At 38.8% G+C, this 18,147-nt stretch overlaps 1 protein-coding gene and 1 long non-coding RNA gene across 9 annotated transcripts in view; one reads left to right on the top strand and one right to left on the bottom strand.

Moving 5' to 3' along the window:
* The window catches only part of RDX (radixin), an 87,275-nt gene that overhangs the window by 66,459 nt on the left and 2,669 nt on the right, over window positions 1–18,147 (top strand). For all 8 annotated transcript variants that reach the window (XM_072821900.1, XM_072821902.1, XM_072821903.1 and 5 more), the window contains one exon: window positions 17,119–17,201. In XM_072821900.1, the coding sequence (XP_072678001.1) occupies window positions 17,119–17,185 (67 nt within the window). In that variant the 3' untranslated portion in view covers window positions 17,186–17,201. The remainder of the gene's footprint in view (window positions 1–17,118; window positions 17,202–18,147) is intronic.
* Window positions 1–18,147, bottom strand: part of LOC140630925 (uncharacterized) — a 33,337-nt gene that overhangs the window by 13,453 nt on the left and 1,737 nt on the right. The window contains exons 2-3 of the long non-coding RNA XR_012028611.1: window positions 7,733–7,981; window positions 4,586–4,659 (exon numbers count right to left, since the gene is read on the bottom strand). This is a non-coding gene — a long non-coding RNA (uncharacterized lncRNA). The remainder of the gene's footprint in view (window positions 1–4,585; window positions 4,660–7,732; window positions 7,982–18,147) is intronic.

Below are 18,147 nucleotides of genomic sequence, written 5' to 3'. Positions count from 1 at the left end.
GTTCAGTGGTTAGAGTCTGTAAAGAGTAGGCTGTCTTAACTGGGATAGAAAATGTGATTTCACTGTGCACCGATAACAGGATGGTGAAGCTAGGGTGGGCCGGGCCAGGAATTTATGGAGTCTTGAATCCTGTGATGAGGTGGTTTAGTTTGATTTGAAGACATCTGGTGCTTTTGAGGAATGCAGTTACTAAGGAAACAATAACTAAATTTTGCCCCAGAGGAGAATTCATGCTGCTGTGCAAGGTATACTAGAGAGTGCAGAATATAAGGAAAGCTTGATAGAAGAACGTCATGTACAGGAATTGGCTGGAAGAAAGATTAGAGTCTAGAAATACCTAGGTGTTATTTGCTCTCATATTTACTATGTGTAATTAATACTTTTTCTTCTGCTTATTTTCCAAATGATCTCTTTGGGGGTAGTTAAGACCTCTGTTTTTATTCTTTTATCTGTGATCTTTTGGAGAGAGGTTCTTCAGTGGCACCAGAAGAGAACCAGAAATGAAAGACTTTCAAGAACAAATGGATTGGATTCTGAGTTCTAATTCCAGGTCTTACACTCGCTTGGACTCTGGTTTTGTGTTATTTTTAAATATTTATTTATTATTTTAGAGAGAGAGTATGCGCGCGTGTATGTGGCAGTCGGGGCAGAGGGAGAAAGGAGAGTCTTAAGTAGGCTCCGTGCTGATCACAGAGCCCAATGACGGTCTGACTCTCACAACTCTGAGTCACCTGAGCCCAAACCAAGAGTTAGACGCTTAACTTAGGCATCACCCAGGTATCCCTGTACTCCAGTTTTTATGAGCAGTTTCAGAGTTCTGAATTAGATGGTCTGATTCAGCATATTTCTCTGGAATCTGATTTAGACACTTAGATTCCAGATGCACTGTCTTCCGCAAAGTGTAATGCCTGACCAAGGGTTAATATTCATGTACTTTGAATCACGAATACTTGTTTGTGGTTGAAAACTATTAATGCAGAGTGTGCTTACAATAATAATTGCGTCAGTGTTATTTCTGCTCCCAGTTGGCCCTGATAATGTAGTGACTGGAAGAAACTTAAAGGATTTTTTAAAATAGGTTTTAAGTGGTTAGAAAAGTAATTTCTTTCAGCTCATTATGAAGGGGTTATATTACTTACAGAAACAACTAAGTGAAGATTGTCTCAACATACACATGCAATTATTCACTGGCTGTGGCAGCTTTGAACAACTTACTGTGGAAATTTCTGTAGGTTTTTAAAAGTTAAGATTTGATTATGCCTCATCAATGTGGCTTTTGCTAGAAGTATGACTTGATTCATCTGTTTATGCCCAAATGATACATTAGGGTTTTTCTTCCTTTTTGTTTTTGCTTATTTTCCCCAGATAATTCCTAGTACGATATACTTGTTAATTTTTAGGCCATAAAACTTTTGAATGTAAGTAAATACAATCTTTTGATAATCTAAGTTACAAGTGGATGGTTTTCCTCCTCCACTAACTTTAAAATATAATACCTTAACCATTGGTATGTGGGTTAAATGTAGAATATTACAGCTTTTTAATTTGTGTGTTTTAAAAGTACTTTCTACCAGAAGACAAAATCTTTCAGTGTATGCAAAAGAAAATCATAATTCAGCAGTCTGTTTACTTTTTAAGTAGTATTTGCAAATGTGGTATCAAGCACTGTTTATAATGAACCGTGGAATGAGAACCCAGAACCTAATCATCTGTATACTTTATTTATAATCTTGTTTAATGTGCTGGGCTGCATTACATTCCAGTATAAGTTGATGCTTTAAGGATGTTTATAATGAATTTGGGAGACACAGACTGTATTAAAGGCTATGCATCAAAATGTATAGAAAATATATTCATTAGATAAGTGGTTTTGCATCTTTAGTGGGTATTATTGGCATTAACATTTTTGGGGTGTTCTCAAGCATTAGGAAGACTGGAAGCGAATCTGTCTTCTAGATTACTGGTCTGATGTCTTCAGGTAAGAAGATGTTCTCTACCACCTTTTATTTTTGAACCATTGTGCTCTAGTTCTTAGACATGAAAAATTTAAAAGATTTTTCAGTTTAATGATGTTATGAAAGAAATGGTGAGGGAGGGGGAGACAGAGAGGCATGGCTTTCTTCCCTAAAGTGGTAAGACTATTAATGTATACTTACGCATTCATAGTGCCATTCCTTCCGCCAGGGGTTTGCAGAGCCATTGCTGTTTATGGGGGATGGCTGAGACCCCTTGTGTTGTGGAAATTATAGTTAAGTCAGAGTTAAGACATAGACCCAAAGTGAGATGTAGAAAGTAAAATAGTAAATACCAGAAGAGAAAGGTGCAATAAAATGTGCAGAAGTTAGTTGGGAGTTAAGTTAGAGGTTGTTTAGTAGGTGCTAATTAGCAGATGAGAAGCATGATATCGACTTGAGTGATCTGGCTGGGAAATGTTTTCTTCATTTGTAAGATTATAGCAGCTTGGGAAGCATCGAACGTTATAAATTCATTACAAAGCAGGCCAGCTAATATTGTACATTTGTTAACTTCATTCTCTGCCACTGAGGAGCTGCATATTATGTAATATCCAACGATACTGCCCTTGGATAGTGTGTGTCTGATATTCTTATAGTAACAGTTTATTGAATATAAGCAACCTTATTAATAATGGTTCATATTAGAATAGACAGTATTTTTTTTTTAATTTTTTATTGGTGTTCAATTTACTAACATACAGAATAACCCCCAGTGCCCGTCACCCATTCACTCCCACCCCCCGCCCTCCTCCCCTTCTACCACCCCTAGTTCGTTTCCCAGAGTTAGCAGTCTTTACGTTCTGTCTCCCTTTCTGATATTTCCCACACATTTCTTCTCCCTTCCCTTATATTCCCTTTCACTATTATTTATATTCCCCAAATGAATGAGAACATATAATGTTTGTCCTTCTCCGACTGACTTACTTCACTCAGCATAATACCCTCCAGTTCCATCCACGTTGAAGCAAATGGTGGGTATTTGTCATTTCTAATAGCTGAGTAATATTCCAATGTATACATAAACCACATCTTCTTTATCCATTCATCTTTCGTTGGACACCAAGGCTCCTTCCACAGTTTGGCTATCGTGGCCATTGCTGCTATAAACATCGGGGTGCAGGTGTCCCGGCGTTTCACTGCATCTGTATCTTTGGGGTAAATCCCCAATAGTGCAATTGCTGGGTCGTAGGGCAGGTCTATTTTTAACTCTTTGAGGAACCTCCACACAGTTTTCCAGAGTGGCTGCACCAGTTCACATTCCCACCAACAGTGTAAGAGGGTTCCCTTTTCTCTGCATCCCCTCCAACATTTGTTGTTTCCTGCCTTGTTAATTTGCCCCATTCTCACCGGTGTGAGGTGATATCTCATTGTGGTTTTGATTTGTATTTCCTTGATGGCAAGTGATGCAGAACATTTTCTCATATGCATGTTGGCCATGTCTATGTCTTCCTCTGTGAGATTTCTGTTCATGTCTTTTGCCCATTTCATGATTGGATTGTTTGTTTCTTTGCTGTTGAGTTTAATAAGTTCTTTATAGATCTTGGAAACTAGCCCTTTATCTGATATGTCATTTGCAAATATCTTCTCCCATTCTGTAGGTTGTCTTTGAGTTTTGTTGACTGTATCCTTTGCTGTGCAAAAGCTTCTTATCTTGATGAAGTCCCAATAGTTCATTTTTGCTTTTGTTTCTTTTGCCTTCGTGGATGTATCTTGCAAGAGGTTACTGTGGCCGAGTTCAATAAGGGTGTTGCCTGTGTTCTTCTCTAGGATTTTGATGGAATCTTGTCTCACATTTAGATCTTTCATCCATAGAATAGACAGTATTGACACACACACACATATATATATATGTTTACATATGTGTATATATAAAACATAATATTAATGAAAGTAATCATAACCTTATTTACTGTATTTAACTTACCATTAAGTTTAGCATTTTTTTACTACAAATTTTTCTTTTACCTTAAGTAAATACCTTAAGTAAATATTAGGATATATATTACCTCAAGCAGTACAGGTAGAATTTCCATCTGAAACCCTGGTTAATTGTGTTGATTTTTGTAAATTTATAATGATAATAGCTTGTATCATAGGAAAGCACCAGAAAACTGGGGTATTTCAGGATTTTTTGGTTATTTTTCTTTGGAGGCTTTTATTAAAGCATTAAAATGGTCAAGTTACTGTCAATTCCCTTTTTTATTAAAAGAACACTCAGAAAAGTAGATATTAAGTCACAAATATTTTTAGGAATATTGTTTTTCATTGGCTTCCAGTGTTACCAAATCATGTGTGAAGTTGCCAAATTCTAAGGGTACTTTATATTTTAGGTGCTGCTTAGCTACTTTGTGACCAATGCCTTACTTTAAAAAGTTAAATCATTCGAATTTTAAAAAATAAGTGATACATGAAACATGGAACAAATCAGTAGGTAGAGGAGGATAGCACTGAAAAATGAGCCTTCTTTCTTGTCCTCTAACCCTCCAGCCTCTCGCAGAGGTCACTGTTTCCACCTATTCCTCCTGCCTGAGGAGATCTGGACGTTACACACATATGTCTTATGTACTTACTTTTGTTCGTGTACATCCGAACTTTCTGTACACACGGTTGTGTACTTCTTTCACTGCTTGCTGGAAATCATCACCTGTCAATACAAAAATACCATAGCATTTAACTGTACAGATGCTCCTTTACTGCTGATGAACAGTTTTTACCAATCCTTTGCTGTTTATAAACGATACTGTAGTGTATTGCACAAACACTGCTTGTGTTTTATTCTAAGAAATTGTGTTACAGTCTAGGGGATGAGGTAAGTTGACTTATTTTTTTTTTTAATCTTAGGTATTCCAAAATTACAGGTAATTATTTTTTACTTAAATGTAGGTGTGCTTTTTACATATAACAAATTTGAATAGCAATATGTGCTTATGGAAGCACCTTTAATAGGAAGAGAGATACTTCTCTCTATTCAATTTCTGTGTATCAGGTTTACTTAAAAGGTGACATGGCCATAATGGTTTTAACATTTCACCTTTGGGGCCCCAAGTGAGAAATATCTGCCAATAAAACTTCTGACTTCTTCAAATTCTGTAGTCAGAAAATGTTACTTAAAAAAAATCAGTAGGGTAGGGTTTTCTAAATGTACGTTGGTGGCTTTTTGGTTCTTAATTTCCTTCTATGGCCATCATATCCTCAGTGGTTTGAGTTTGTATTCGCCTACTTTTGTTAAAACAGTGAATGATAAGCTTAGGTCATTGAAAGACACTTAATGATAGAAGGTACTTTACCATGACACCAGACAGCAAAAGTATTATAGAAATTAGAAATTAGATTCTGCAAGTTTTTTTTTTTTTTTTTTTTTTAGGAGGGAGATTAACTTAGTGTTTTTTGAACATCTTCTAAACTACAATGTATGTGTGGTCTTCTCATACTTAGTTCACTGTGCTAATGTGGTCTTTCTGAAGTTAAAATGTCCTTTGATTTTAGAGCTTTCTTTTTAGATCAAATATTGCACTTGTGCCTATAAACTTTGACCATTGACCATAAATCATTTTCTTAAGTGATTTTCTTGGGTCATAAATAATTGGGAGTGGGACGTATACACCCTAGATTTGTTTCAGAAGTGCTAATGATACTTCATGTTAATCAGATAGAAGAAACATTGATCTTAGTGGTTTGTGGTCTCTCTCCCCCTTTTTCCATGAGATTCACACTAAACTCTAGGCCAACTTATCAGGAAGGCCTGGAAGTCTGTAATGTTCACCATTTTCCATCACTCTTTCTCCCTCCCACTGCTTGCTCCTGCCTCCATACTCCTTAGGAGAGCAAATCCATTCTTTCAGTGAATCAGGCCCAAACCCTGACCATATATATCACTCTTCTCTCATACCCACATCCAACCCAACCACAAATCTGTTGGCCCAACATTAAAAATATATAATATATCCAGAATATGAGCACTTCATCCATCCTTCACAGCTGTTGCCCTGTTGCATACACCAGGGTTGCTACAGCCTTGTGATGAGTTTTCTTGATTCTTCTCTTGGTATTCTAGTCTATTAAGACAGCAGCCTTAAGAAAGTAAGTCGGATCCTACCATTTCTCAAAATCCTCGAGGCTTTCCGTCTCAGAATAAAAGCCATAATCTTCTCAGTGGCTTTCAGAGCCCAAGATCTGGTCCCTTGTTGCTCTTGGACCTCATTTGTTGATTTCTCCTTCTCTCACTAGATTAATGTCAGCTGGCTTCTTTCTTAATCTTTAGCCAGAGCTCCTATTACCTCAGCTTAGTATGCCTTTTTCCCCCCAGATACCTTTATAATTTATTTCTTTGTGATCTCTGGGATTTTGCTTAAATGTCCCCTCACTGTGGTCTTCCCTTACCACTTTATTTAAAATTGCATCGTTCCCAGTATTCCCTACACATTTCTTCCCATTTTTTTTTCTCTGTAGCACTTGCCATCTCACATAATGTATGTTTATATTTGTATACAGATCTCCCTTGACTTACGATGGGGTTACATTTGTTAAGCTGTAAGTTGAAAATATCCTAGGTAGAAAATGCATCTAATACACCTAATCTCCCAAACATCATAGTTTAGTTTAGCTGACCTCGGATGGGCTCACAACATTTACATTAGCCTATAGTTGGGCAAAATTGTCTAACACAAAGCCTATTTTATAATACAGTGTTGACGGTCTCATGTAATTGGTTGAATACTACACTGAAAGTAAAAAATAGGATAGTTGTCTCGGTACAAAATGGTTGTCAGCATATGAGTTGTTGACCTTCATGATCACTCTGGGCTGACCTAGAACTCTGCCGCTGCCTAGCATCAGGTGACAGGATGGTATTGCATATTACTAGCCTACAGAATTCAAATTTTGAAGCATGGTTTTTACCCAATGTATATCACTTTCATACCATTATAAAGTTGTAAGTCAGGGACTGTCTGCATCATTTATTGTCTACCTTCTCCCACTGGAATGTAAGCTCCATGAAGGCAGGAATTTTGTGCAATGATATGCGCTCAGTGCCTAGAGCAGTGACTGGCACATGGTAGGTACTCTCTATGAACTGTGAAGTGAATAGGATAAGGTATGAAAGCTCAGAAGGAAGGCACCTAATCTTTCTGGAAAGGTCCAGGGAAGACTTCCTGGAAGGAGATGATCCGTAAGCCAAGTCTTTAAAAATGAATTATTCTTAAATGGGTGGGGGAGAGGGAATAGGAAGACTAGATAGAAGGAGCTACATATACAAACCCATGAAGGCACAGAAAACGTGATTGTGGTGGAATTGTCAGTTTATATTATAAAGGTTGAAGTTTGAGATTCAGAAGGTAGGGTCATGAAACACTAGAAAATCATGAGAGGAAGTAGATGTGTGTGTGCCTTTGACATTTCTTTTTGGACAATTTAAGTTTGGAATGCTGATGGAATGTCAGTTGAAATTTCCCAAGGGTAAAGTGTAAGAAGGGGGAGACTGGGTTTAGTATAGAACCTTGGTGAGAATACAATGTTTAGTGCCAAAGCAAGAGATGGGAGAGAGAACTGCAGAAACACTCCAGGGCAGGGGTTTGGGTGGCACATGTGACCACTAGTGTCTTAGGAAAAAGGTTTGTTACAGTATTTAAAGTGTACACTGGTTTTGGCAACAGGAAGATAATTGAAAAGAGCACTTTCCCTGGAATTATAATAGTTTTTTTTTTTTTTCACTTAACTGTACAGTGTCTTCTGGAACATACTCCCACAAACATATGCATACAGCAGGAAAATGCTCCTCCTGGTGGTTTCTCTGTCAAATACAGACGTCTGAAGCTGACACCAATGTGCATCCTGGCAAATGGCCATCTGTGTCCTTGTTCACCTTTGGGGGATGGATGCTACATGTGGCCCTTGAATGATTGAACCTATTCAATTTCACACTTGTAGATCTTGAGGATTTGCAGATAATTTCAAAAATTCATAGACTAGAGAAGGAAACAGAAGAGTTAAACAATGTGACAATGAGACAAGTAAACAAGAGAACACATACAAAGATTAGCAGCCAGCCTCTTGCTGACATCTGTAAGCAGGCCGAGGCTCTGGTGATGGTCAGCAGTTAATTCAGGAACAAGTACCATTCTCTGCCCCACCCCACCCCCGCTTCCTTTTAAGGCTGAGGGAACATCTTCTTGGATGTCCAGTGGTGGTCTCAATGATGTTTGCAGGGGTTCCAGGAAAAAAATCACACCTTCAGAATAATCTCTAAAGCTAAAACGAGGGGGCATCAGCTGTATGGGTGGAAGCTGGTCTGGGAGAAAAAAAGAGCTCCAGAGCCCAGTAGGGGGCAGTGCTGAGCAGTGGTAGGACTGCCCTGGGGTATGGGTCAGGCCAATTCTAACTTGGGCTGATTCTAGAGACCTCAGGGAAGGTGAAAATGAATTTTGTGTATGTTCTGGAGCTGCCAAGGAACTTTTGGTGGGAGGAGTCCTTGAAGTTACTCATCCAAATATTTTAGTACCTAGTACCTGCCAGGCACTGTCTACATACTGGTCATTGAAAATATGAGTCACTAAGATTAGATCCTACTTTCTATAGGACGACATGAAACAGAGTAATTAACAGGTTGTAAATTAGATTGAATCGTGAAATTGCCACTATCCAACATCTTTGACCTATAAAAGCAACATATTTATATCAATACTATGAAAGAACAGTGGACTGAGTAGGGGCAAATATGAGGATGATAACTGGGGGTAAGAAGGTCAGAAAAAGTCTCTGTAAGAGGTGGCTTGTAAGATGCCCCCTGAAAGCCAGCTGCTTCTCTTTTATTTAAATCAGGATGATAAACGCAAACGTGGGAGGGATCAAAGGAGTGCCCAGGGCCTTGTGGGGATGATGTATCCCCTGAAACCTTGTGCTCTGAGTAGCCCAGCAACATCTCATGTGGGAGGCCCACTGTTGCTGAGCTTTCTGGTTTTCCAAGATAAGCTAGAAAGTAGCTTTGTAAAAAAAAAAAAAGAATATACAAAGAATAATGCTTAAGATAAGCTGAAATATAATTTTTATGTGAAATCTAAATTTTATATGTCAGGTACTTCAAAAAGTTTAGAAAATGTTTTGTAAACCGAGCAATGTATCTGCTTGCTGGAAGTGGCCACTGGACACTATTATCTTTCTTGTAAAGCATACCAGGTAGAAGGAACAGCATATGCAAAGACAAGAATCAAGAGAAGGTTTGACTTGTTGAAGGAACAGAAAGGAGGGCCGTATGTCTCCAGAGCTGAGTGAGCCCAGAGAGGGGAGTATTGTACGGGGTGAGATGGGACAGGAGCCGGGTCCCAAGGAGCTCACAGAGGTCTATGGGCAGGCATGCAGGTGTGGATTTGGTATGCACACAACCAGCACATACCCTGGGGCTTCCCAGGGTGGCATCTGCCGAGAGGAAAGGATCCCTTCCCCAATCCACACAAAGATGTCCTAAATGCCACAGGTGTCCTTGAAGATTGGTGCACGGTACCATCTCACAGTGGAGTCAGCTGTCTGAAGGCACCACAGGAGTGTAGTCTGCCTCTGGGTTTGGTTTTTGAACTGGAAGCCCAGATCCTTTTTACTACAAACACTGACTACTTTCCCAGTTGAGATGTGTTTACATGACAGCACCCTTTGGTGGGTTTTCTTGTCCGCACAACTACAAGTGGATGCATCCAGTGATTTAAAGGCCTAAGAAGAATGCTTTAAATATGGAGCTGAATGTGGAGTAACAGTGACCTAAAGATCAGACCCCATGACGTTGAAGACCAGACTTACTTGCTCAGCTGTTTTTGTGTTTGTTTTTTAAAGATTTAATTCATTTATCCATGAGAGAGACAGAGAGGCAGAGACACAGGCAGAGGGAGAAGCAGGGTCCCTGCAGGGATCCTGATGTGGGACTCGATCCCAGGTCCAGGATCACGCCCTGGACTGAAGGTGGCACTAAACCGCTGAGCTACCTGGGCTGCCCCTTGCTCAGCTGTTTTGTGTGGGCTGGTAACACCAACCTGCCAAGAGTTCAGTGTGCTCTCATTTCCAAGATAAGGTGACTGTCACTTAAAGTTGAAATACATGATGTACTCTTGTAGAGGTGAGAACTCATCCTTTTCTTTTTACTGAGTGTTAAAGCCTTGGAAATGAAAAGAAAGATGGATGCTCAAGGGATCTCAGACATCCAGAGGAAAGTGAATCTCAGAAGTGAAAATGAATAGGGATAGAAATTGGCTTTCTCAGCCATGCAATGGGGGTTGGATAAAATTTTCAGGAGCTCAGTGAGCAGGTCCTTAGTGATAAGAGCTAAACTTAGTCTGGAAAAGATTCAAGAGGTTGAGGATCAGAGGGAAGAAGGCTCTTGCGAGGAGACTTGCATTCCAGGGAAGAGAAGAAGGCAGCCGCAGTGTAAAGCCCAGAAAGTGAAGTCCATCATTCAAGACAGCCTGACAGGTGAGGTTAACACCCGAGTGAACGTCTGCAGGAGGAGATGGCTAAGTTAGCTTTCAGAATTCAGTGTGATAGTGTTTCATTAAAATTCATCAGTCACTTCTTTGACATTTATTAGAATATTTGAAGAGAGAAAGCATAATTAACATTTTCCAGATGCTCTATGTGGGCTATTTGATTTGCTTTGTAGATAAAAGTGGGTCTGATTTAGCTTTCCATATGATTCTTTGAGCTATTAGATTTTTGCCTGCAGAATTAAAATGAAAATTGTATTTTTAAAAGAAATCACTGTGATTGCTTATATTTTGCTTTCAGATTGGTAGATTCTAAATATCGAATAAAAGCAGAAGTTGGCAAACTCTTTCTATACAGGTCCAGGTATTAAATATTTTTTTACTTTATAGGCCAAATAGCTCCTGTCACAATGGCACAACTCTGCTATTTAGAAAGAGCTAAAGCCATGGTAAATGAATGAGGAAGGCTGCCTTCGAATAAAACTTTATATGTGGGGCATGTGGGTGGCTTAGTCCCTTGAGCTTAAGACTCTCAAGTTAGGCTCAGGTCATGACCTCAGGGTCCTGAGATGGAGCCCCACATCGGCTCTGTGCTCAGTGTGGAGTCTGCTCCTCCCTCTGTTCATATGTGCTCTGTCTCCCTCTCTAAATAAATAAATCTTTATTTAAAAAGAACTTTATATATGGACACTGTAATCTGAATGTTACTTAATTTTTATGTATTATGAAATATTTTTCTTTTGATTAAAAAAATGTATATTAAAATCATGATCTCTTCAAAAACAGATAAGGGAGCTGGATGTGGTCCATGAGCCATGGTTTGCTGACCCCTGAAATTAAAGGATTTGAAAGTCAGTCCTGTTTTCCAAAGGCCAGTGGTGTGATTTTCCTGTCTAGAATTTTATTTGATTATAGAAGGGTCTTATTTTGCTGGAATGAAAGTGTGTGTGTGTGTGTTTTTTTTTTACACATTTGAAAAACTTTCAGCAGTAGTTCTCACGAGCATGCATTGGAATCACCTGGAAAGTTTGTTTAAAACACTGATTGCAGGGGCCCCTCCCCAAATGCCTGATTCAGTGAATCTCCATGGGGCCCAGGAACTTGCATTTTTAGCAGGTGGGGCTGACGCTGCTGTTCTGGAACCCCTCATGAGAAGCACTGACCAAGGGAAGATGTGCCCAACACTGTGGGAATCATGTGGTTGCATTTATTCAGTGTCCCTAGAATGACTATTGAGTTTTCCACCTAGATGGTTTCTTTAATTAAGACCTTCACAATTCTGATGGTTTAATGACCAAAGATAATGGTACCAAATCTGTAACTTTCCTGTTGTATTTTCCTCCATTAATATCTGTTTTAAACCCTTAAAAACTAGAGAAGGTCTTACCAGAGTGTTAGGGAAAGAAAGGTTTCTTGGAGATATATAAAGGAATATATATATATATATATATTCTTATTATATATTACTTATATATTAATATATATTACTTGTTATATATTACTTATATATACATATATATTCTTATATATTACTAGGTTATTATTAAAACACATTATAATATTATACAGATGACCCCTTGTATGACATGGGAGCTCAGGGTACCAGGCCCCTGCTCAGCTGGAAATCCATTTGTAACTTCTGACTCCTCCAGAACTTAACTACTAGTAGTCTACTGTTGAGTGGAAGCTTTACCAGTAACAGTTGTTTAACACATATTTTATATGTATTACATACTATGTTCTTACAATAAAATCAGCTAGAGAAAAGAAAGTGCCATTAAGAAAATCATAAGGAAGGAAAATACATTTACAGTACTGGACTGTATAAAAAAAATCCACATGTAAGTAGACCTGCATGGTTCAAACCACTATTGTTCAAGGGTCAGTGTGCATATATATGTGTATATTATATATATTATATATATATATGTGTATATATATATAATAGATACTTGTGTATCACTAGTTTTTTTAGGGGGGGGAAGGGCTAAGGGAGGGAGAGAGGGAATCCCAGAACAGAGCCTGATGCTGTGGGTTCGATCTCACAACCCTGTGATCATGACCTGAGCCGAAATCGGGAGTCAGATACTTAAGGGACTGAGCCACCCACGTGGCCCTCGTGTATCAGTTTTAAAAATAGTACACTGCCAGCAACTTTGACATTCTGGAGCCCTCCTTTTCACCTCAAGTCTTCCTGTGAGTTTCACTGTGTTTGTTATCCACAAGCAATATAATGTCTGGTTTACATGATGTCTAGTTTTGCATGAATATGAACTTTAGTTTTATCACACAGACATACACACATCCATTTTGGTGACTAGCATCAGTTCATTCATTCTCACTGCTGTGAGTGTATTCATCTTATGAGTATACTATGATTTACGCATTCCCCTGATGATGGACATTTGTCTTGTTTCTAGTATTTTTTTACTTTACAAACAATATAGGCATAGATTTTTTGGTACATGTTTCTAGTTAATGTGAGCAATAGTATCTCTGTGGCTGAGACCTAGGGAGGGGAATTATTCAGTTACAGGGTAGGTACATTTTCAACTTGACTATGTAGCCATCAGAGTAAAGGTACTTCCACATCTTTACCACACATGATAGTCCTAGAATTTTTAAACTCTGCCAATTTGAGAGGTTTAAAATGGTATCATACTTGTGTTTTTAATTTGCATGTTCCTGATTATTAATGTAATTGAGAGTTTTTCTCATTTATGGGCTTTTCATGTCTCTTCTTCCTTGAAATGACTTTTCGTGTGTGTGTGCTCATTTTTTGTTACCTTCTTGATCTAAATGCTTCACAGAATTTCTTTATATTTTGGTTATTAATCTTCTGACACTTAAATGTTTTACAGTTATCTCCTTCTAAGTTGTACCTCATCTTTTCATCTTTTTATTTTTTTGATGGAGAAACTTTTAAATTTTATTGTAGCTTAATTTATATATCTTTTTTCTTAGAATTTTGTGGCAGGTTTTTTTTATGTGTATCTTATTTAAGAAATTCTTACTTTCCTGAAGGTCATGAAGGTATTCTGCATTTTTTTCTAAGAGTTTTGCATTTTTAAGTTTTCTTCTACATGTTTGGTTATTTTTACACTTGAGTCTTTAGTCCAGCTAGAAGTAACTTTGGGTATGGTATAAAGTGTGGATCCATTTTTTTCTAACTGGATAACCAGTTGTGTAATGCTTTATTTGACAATCCATCCCTCTCCTACTGAGGCAGTTGCCCAACTGCTGAGCCACCTGGGCTGCCCTGTTCCAAAGGTCTTAATAATAGCCTTAGCTAGTAACATGTCTTAATATTTGGCAGAGCTGTATTTTTTCTCCACCTTGTTTTAATAATAAATTCCTGACTAGTGGGCAGCCCAGGTGGCCCAGCGGTTTAGCGCCACCTTCAGCCCAGGGCCTGATCCTGGAGACCCGGGATAGAGTCCCACATCGGGCTCCCTGCATGGAGCCTGCTTCTCCCTTTGCCTGTGTCTCTCATGAATAAATAAATAAATAATCTTAAAAAAAAAATTCCTGACTAGTTTTTGGGCCTTTGTTCTACTACATAAATTGTATTGTATTTTAAGTAGTCTCTACATGCTGCCTGGGATACGAACTCACAACCCTGAGATCAAGAATAGCATGCCCTACCCAGCCAGACCCCCCTTCTACAACACACATTTTAGAAATCATCTTTTTTTTTTTTTTTTTAAAGATTTATCTCAGAGAGAGAGAGGGTGCACAAGAGTGGGATGGGTCAAAGGGAGAGGCAGACTACCCTGCTGAGCAGGGCTCCACCCTGGGATCACGACCTGAGCCAAAGGCAGACACTTACCGACTGAGCCACCCCGGTGCCCCAGAAATCATTTAAATTGGGGGCACCGGGGTGGCACAGTCGGTTAAACATCCAACTCTTGGTTTCAGCTTAGGCAGTTCCTGACCTCAGGGTTCTGAGATGCAGCCCCAGGTTGGGCTCTGTGTGAGCACAGACTCTGTTTAAGACTCTCTCCTCCTTCTGCCGCTCCCCACTGCACCACTCACTCTCTCTTTAAAATAAATAAATCTTTTTTAAAAAGATCAGTAAAATTGTATGGGAAAAAAACTTCTGTTTGGAAATGGATTAATAGTAATTGATATTAGATTCATTTGGGAAGAAGATACATCTGCACGATATTAAATATCCCTAATTAGGAACATGTAATAGTTTTCCATTTATTGAGGTTTTCCGTAATGCCTTTCAGCGAAGTGTAAATTTTTGCATTAAGATCCTCTGTGCCTTTTGTTGGAATTACTATTAAGCATCTTCATTTTTATTATCTTCTAAGAGTTACATTTTAAAATTACTTGTGGCTGGCCTGTAGAAATGAAACTGATTTTTGTTTGCTGACTCTATATTCAGGAGCCTTGCTTATTCTTGTTTCTAATAATGACAGTTCTCAATCTGGCTTCTCAAGCCATATAACCTTTCTTTGAGCTGACTTGACTGAAATTTTCAGTACAGTGTCGGGCGTAAGTGACATCTCATTTCTGATTTAAGAGGAATGCTTCTAACATTCCTAATGTTTGCCACTCCATGTTTGCTCTAGGTTTTTGTTTCATGCCCTTTATTGGGTTGATAAAACTTCCTTTTATATACATATGCCTATTTTGCTATAGTTTCTTTTTAAATAAAGATAAGGTTTAAAAATTTATCAAGTGCAATTTCTGTGTATATCGAGATAATATGTTCATATGCTTTAAAAAAAGGTTTGTTGTTTTTTTTTTAACATACTGAATTAGATAGATTTTCTAATGTTTTTACGTTTGTGTTCCTGGGGTAGCTTGATCTATCTCGTAAGTCCTAACCTGTGACGGAGCTCTACAGATCCTGAATATCCTGCCCCTCCATAGGTAGGGACCCCCTTCCACCCCCTCACGGGTTGCTGGCTTCAACCAAGTTACTTTAATCTCATGGTGCCATCTGGCGGCAAACTTTGAAATTTCTGACTTGATATCTTACTGTTTCTTTTAGAGAAATAGATGGATATAGTTTCTTCTGTTAATACTGACAACTGTCATTTAATTCCATTTTCTTCCTTGTCCTGTATATGTATCACATTTACTCCCCCATCCTCCTTTTCATTTGCTTTCCCAAACTTCTTCAGTGTACTCGTGTGAGTCATTCTTTTTTTCCTTCTGTAGTTTTCTTCTTTTCCTTCCTGTTTTTCCTTTTGTTCCTTTATGAGTGTCAGTCGTATCTCAATTATGGTTAATCATGGTAAAAGTAATGCTTATGACTAAGGGGAAAAATATAGCACATTTTTTAAAAAACCTGATACAATAAAGTTCTAGCTCTCAAATTTCAAGTACTACTTAGTCATCTAATTAATTCTGCCCAGTTTAACATCAAGCTCAAGTATTACAAGAAAAATCTAAAAAATGTTTAAAAACTGTTAATAAGTTTCATTGTTTCTGTGTTCCTTTATTACTAGCTTTGACAAATTTGGGGTTTCTACTGTATTTTACTACAAAGCCTCGGTTTTTCATTATGGGTTTAAGTGCCTGGAATCTGCACTACTATTGATCCCTGTGGGAAACAGCCCAGCGCAGATGCCCTTCTGGCACATAACTGATCTATAAGAGCGGACCACTAACCGCATCTCCAACTGCTTGAGCCACAGCGTAGAAAGTACCGTAGGCACTATTGTGCCCAGAGAACTTGCGCGTGGATAAGCTTGGCAGGCCTGGTGGTTTCTTTGTAGAGTTCATTGCAAACTCGTTTTTAGTGTCTATGAGGGCTATTCCTGAGAATGGCAGGAGGGTCAGCTGAAGAAGACAGACCAGAGACAGTGGGGCTGAAACTGGTCTCTCTGACCACCACTGGGCCACAGGGCTGTGAGGGAGATCCCTTGTCTTAGCCCATCCCAGTCTTTTAGCAGGTAGGTGTAGCCGTAGCCTCTTGAAAATTCACTTAATCACAGACATCACTGGGGCGCCTGGGTGGCTCACGCAGTTAAGCAACTAACTCTTGGTTTTGTCTCAGGTCGTGATCTCAGGGTCATGAGATCAAGCCCCACATAGGGCTCTAATCAGCATGGAGTCTGCTTGGGACTTTCCCCTTCCCCCCCCCCCCTCCTCTCTTTCTCTCTCAAATAAATAAATAAATCATAAAAAAAAAAAAAAAGGATAGCCACTATTGATTTCAAAGGAGGCACCACCAAGTATCTGGGGCCTGTAAATGGTTGGTGCCCAAAGGACATTTTAGTAGTGCCTAGATTAATCATGAGAGAACTTTAAATATAAAATCTGATCAGCATGATTCTAATGCTTAAAAATCTTTGGTGTGTATGACTTTGAGATCCATCATTCTTCCTGTGAAACCGATTGGTTTGTGTGGAGTGGCTACAACCATTAGAATTTGAGCATCCATTTTAAAAGGAAGTGGTCAAGGTATTCTTGTTTCCACATTGTAATAGTGAAGATTCAAGACTGGATTGGAAAGACAAACAGTTAATACTTAAGGGAGAAGATTGCTTTGGCACTTTGCCCCGCAGGCCCTCCGGATCCAGAGTGACGAGAGTGCTCCTGTTGTTCTGTGCTGTTTTCACTTCCTTCTGTGTTCTTTTGCTAAGTGCTTCCTAACCCCTTCATGTCTCTTTTGAAAGGTGGGGACCCAAACTGTATGCCTTCTTCCAGATGCGCTCTTGCCAAAGCAGTATAAAGCAAATGTAACAGTTACCCTCACTAGGTAAGTACCACTGGCGGCCACGGCCGCCCACCTGTCCCTGATACCTGCCACACCTCTCCCCTGCCGGGTAGAACCCAAATCTGTGCGTCCACTGCCCAGAGCCTTTATTCTAGCTGCATGAATCCCCAGTCAGAGGAGCTCACCCACAGCAAGCCCTCCCATTACAACATCTAGCTCCACCCCCTTCCCGGTTCTTTCTCTGTTTACCTCTCGTGGGCTTTCTGCCAATCAAGAACATCTTCCTCCAATTTAATAATTTTGACGTCAGATAAATGAGATTCTATCTGTAATCCATGTGAACGGATGGGACATGCTACTTTAGACTGTTCTTTTTTGTGATGTGGAGTATTATAGGGCAAGTTCACACAGATAACACTGCTGCTGGGAGGCTTTTTCTTATCTAAAAAAAAAAAAAATTCAGGGCAGCCTGGGTGGCTCAGTGGTTTAGCGCTGCCTTCAGCCCAAGGCATGATCCTGGAGACCAGGGATCGAGTCCCACGTCAGATTCCCTGCATGGAGCCTGCTTCTCCCTCTGCCTGTGTCTCTGCCTCTTTCTGTATCTCTCATGAATAAATAAATAAAATCTTTAAAAAATGAAATAAAAAATTCAGATGAATTAAAATTAAAATGAAAGATTAAAAGACTTAAAAATGAAGATTATACATTTATATATATTTATACATATGTATATACATATACATATATACATTTATATATACATTATATATAATATATATGTATATATACATTATATATATAAAACATATATACATTTTATGTATAAATATACACATTTATATATATATATAAATAAAGCTAGAATTGGCTCATTAAGCCAGATTAGTGTTATGCATTGATCTCAATTTGGAAATATTTTAAAATCATTGACCACGATTACCTTGAAGCAGGCTGTTTTAAAATTCTCTAATTTCAGGATCCCTGGGTG

Source organism: Canis lupus, chromosome 3 (genome assembly GCF_048164855.1).
Source record: "Canis lupus baileyi chromosome 3, mCanLup2.hap1, whole genome shotgun sequence".
Lineage (NCBI taxonomy): Eukaryota > Metazoa > Chordata > Mammalia > Carnivora > Canidae > Canis > Canis lupus.
The sequence above is the reverse complement of the archived record's forward strand: the minus strand, read 5'-3'. Positions and strand labels throughout refer to the sequence as shown.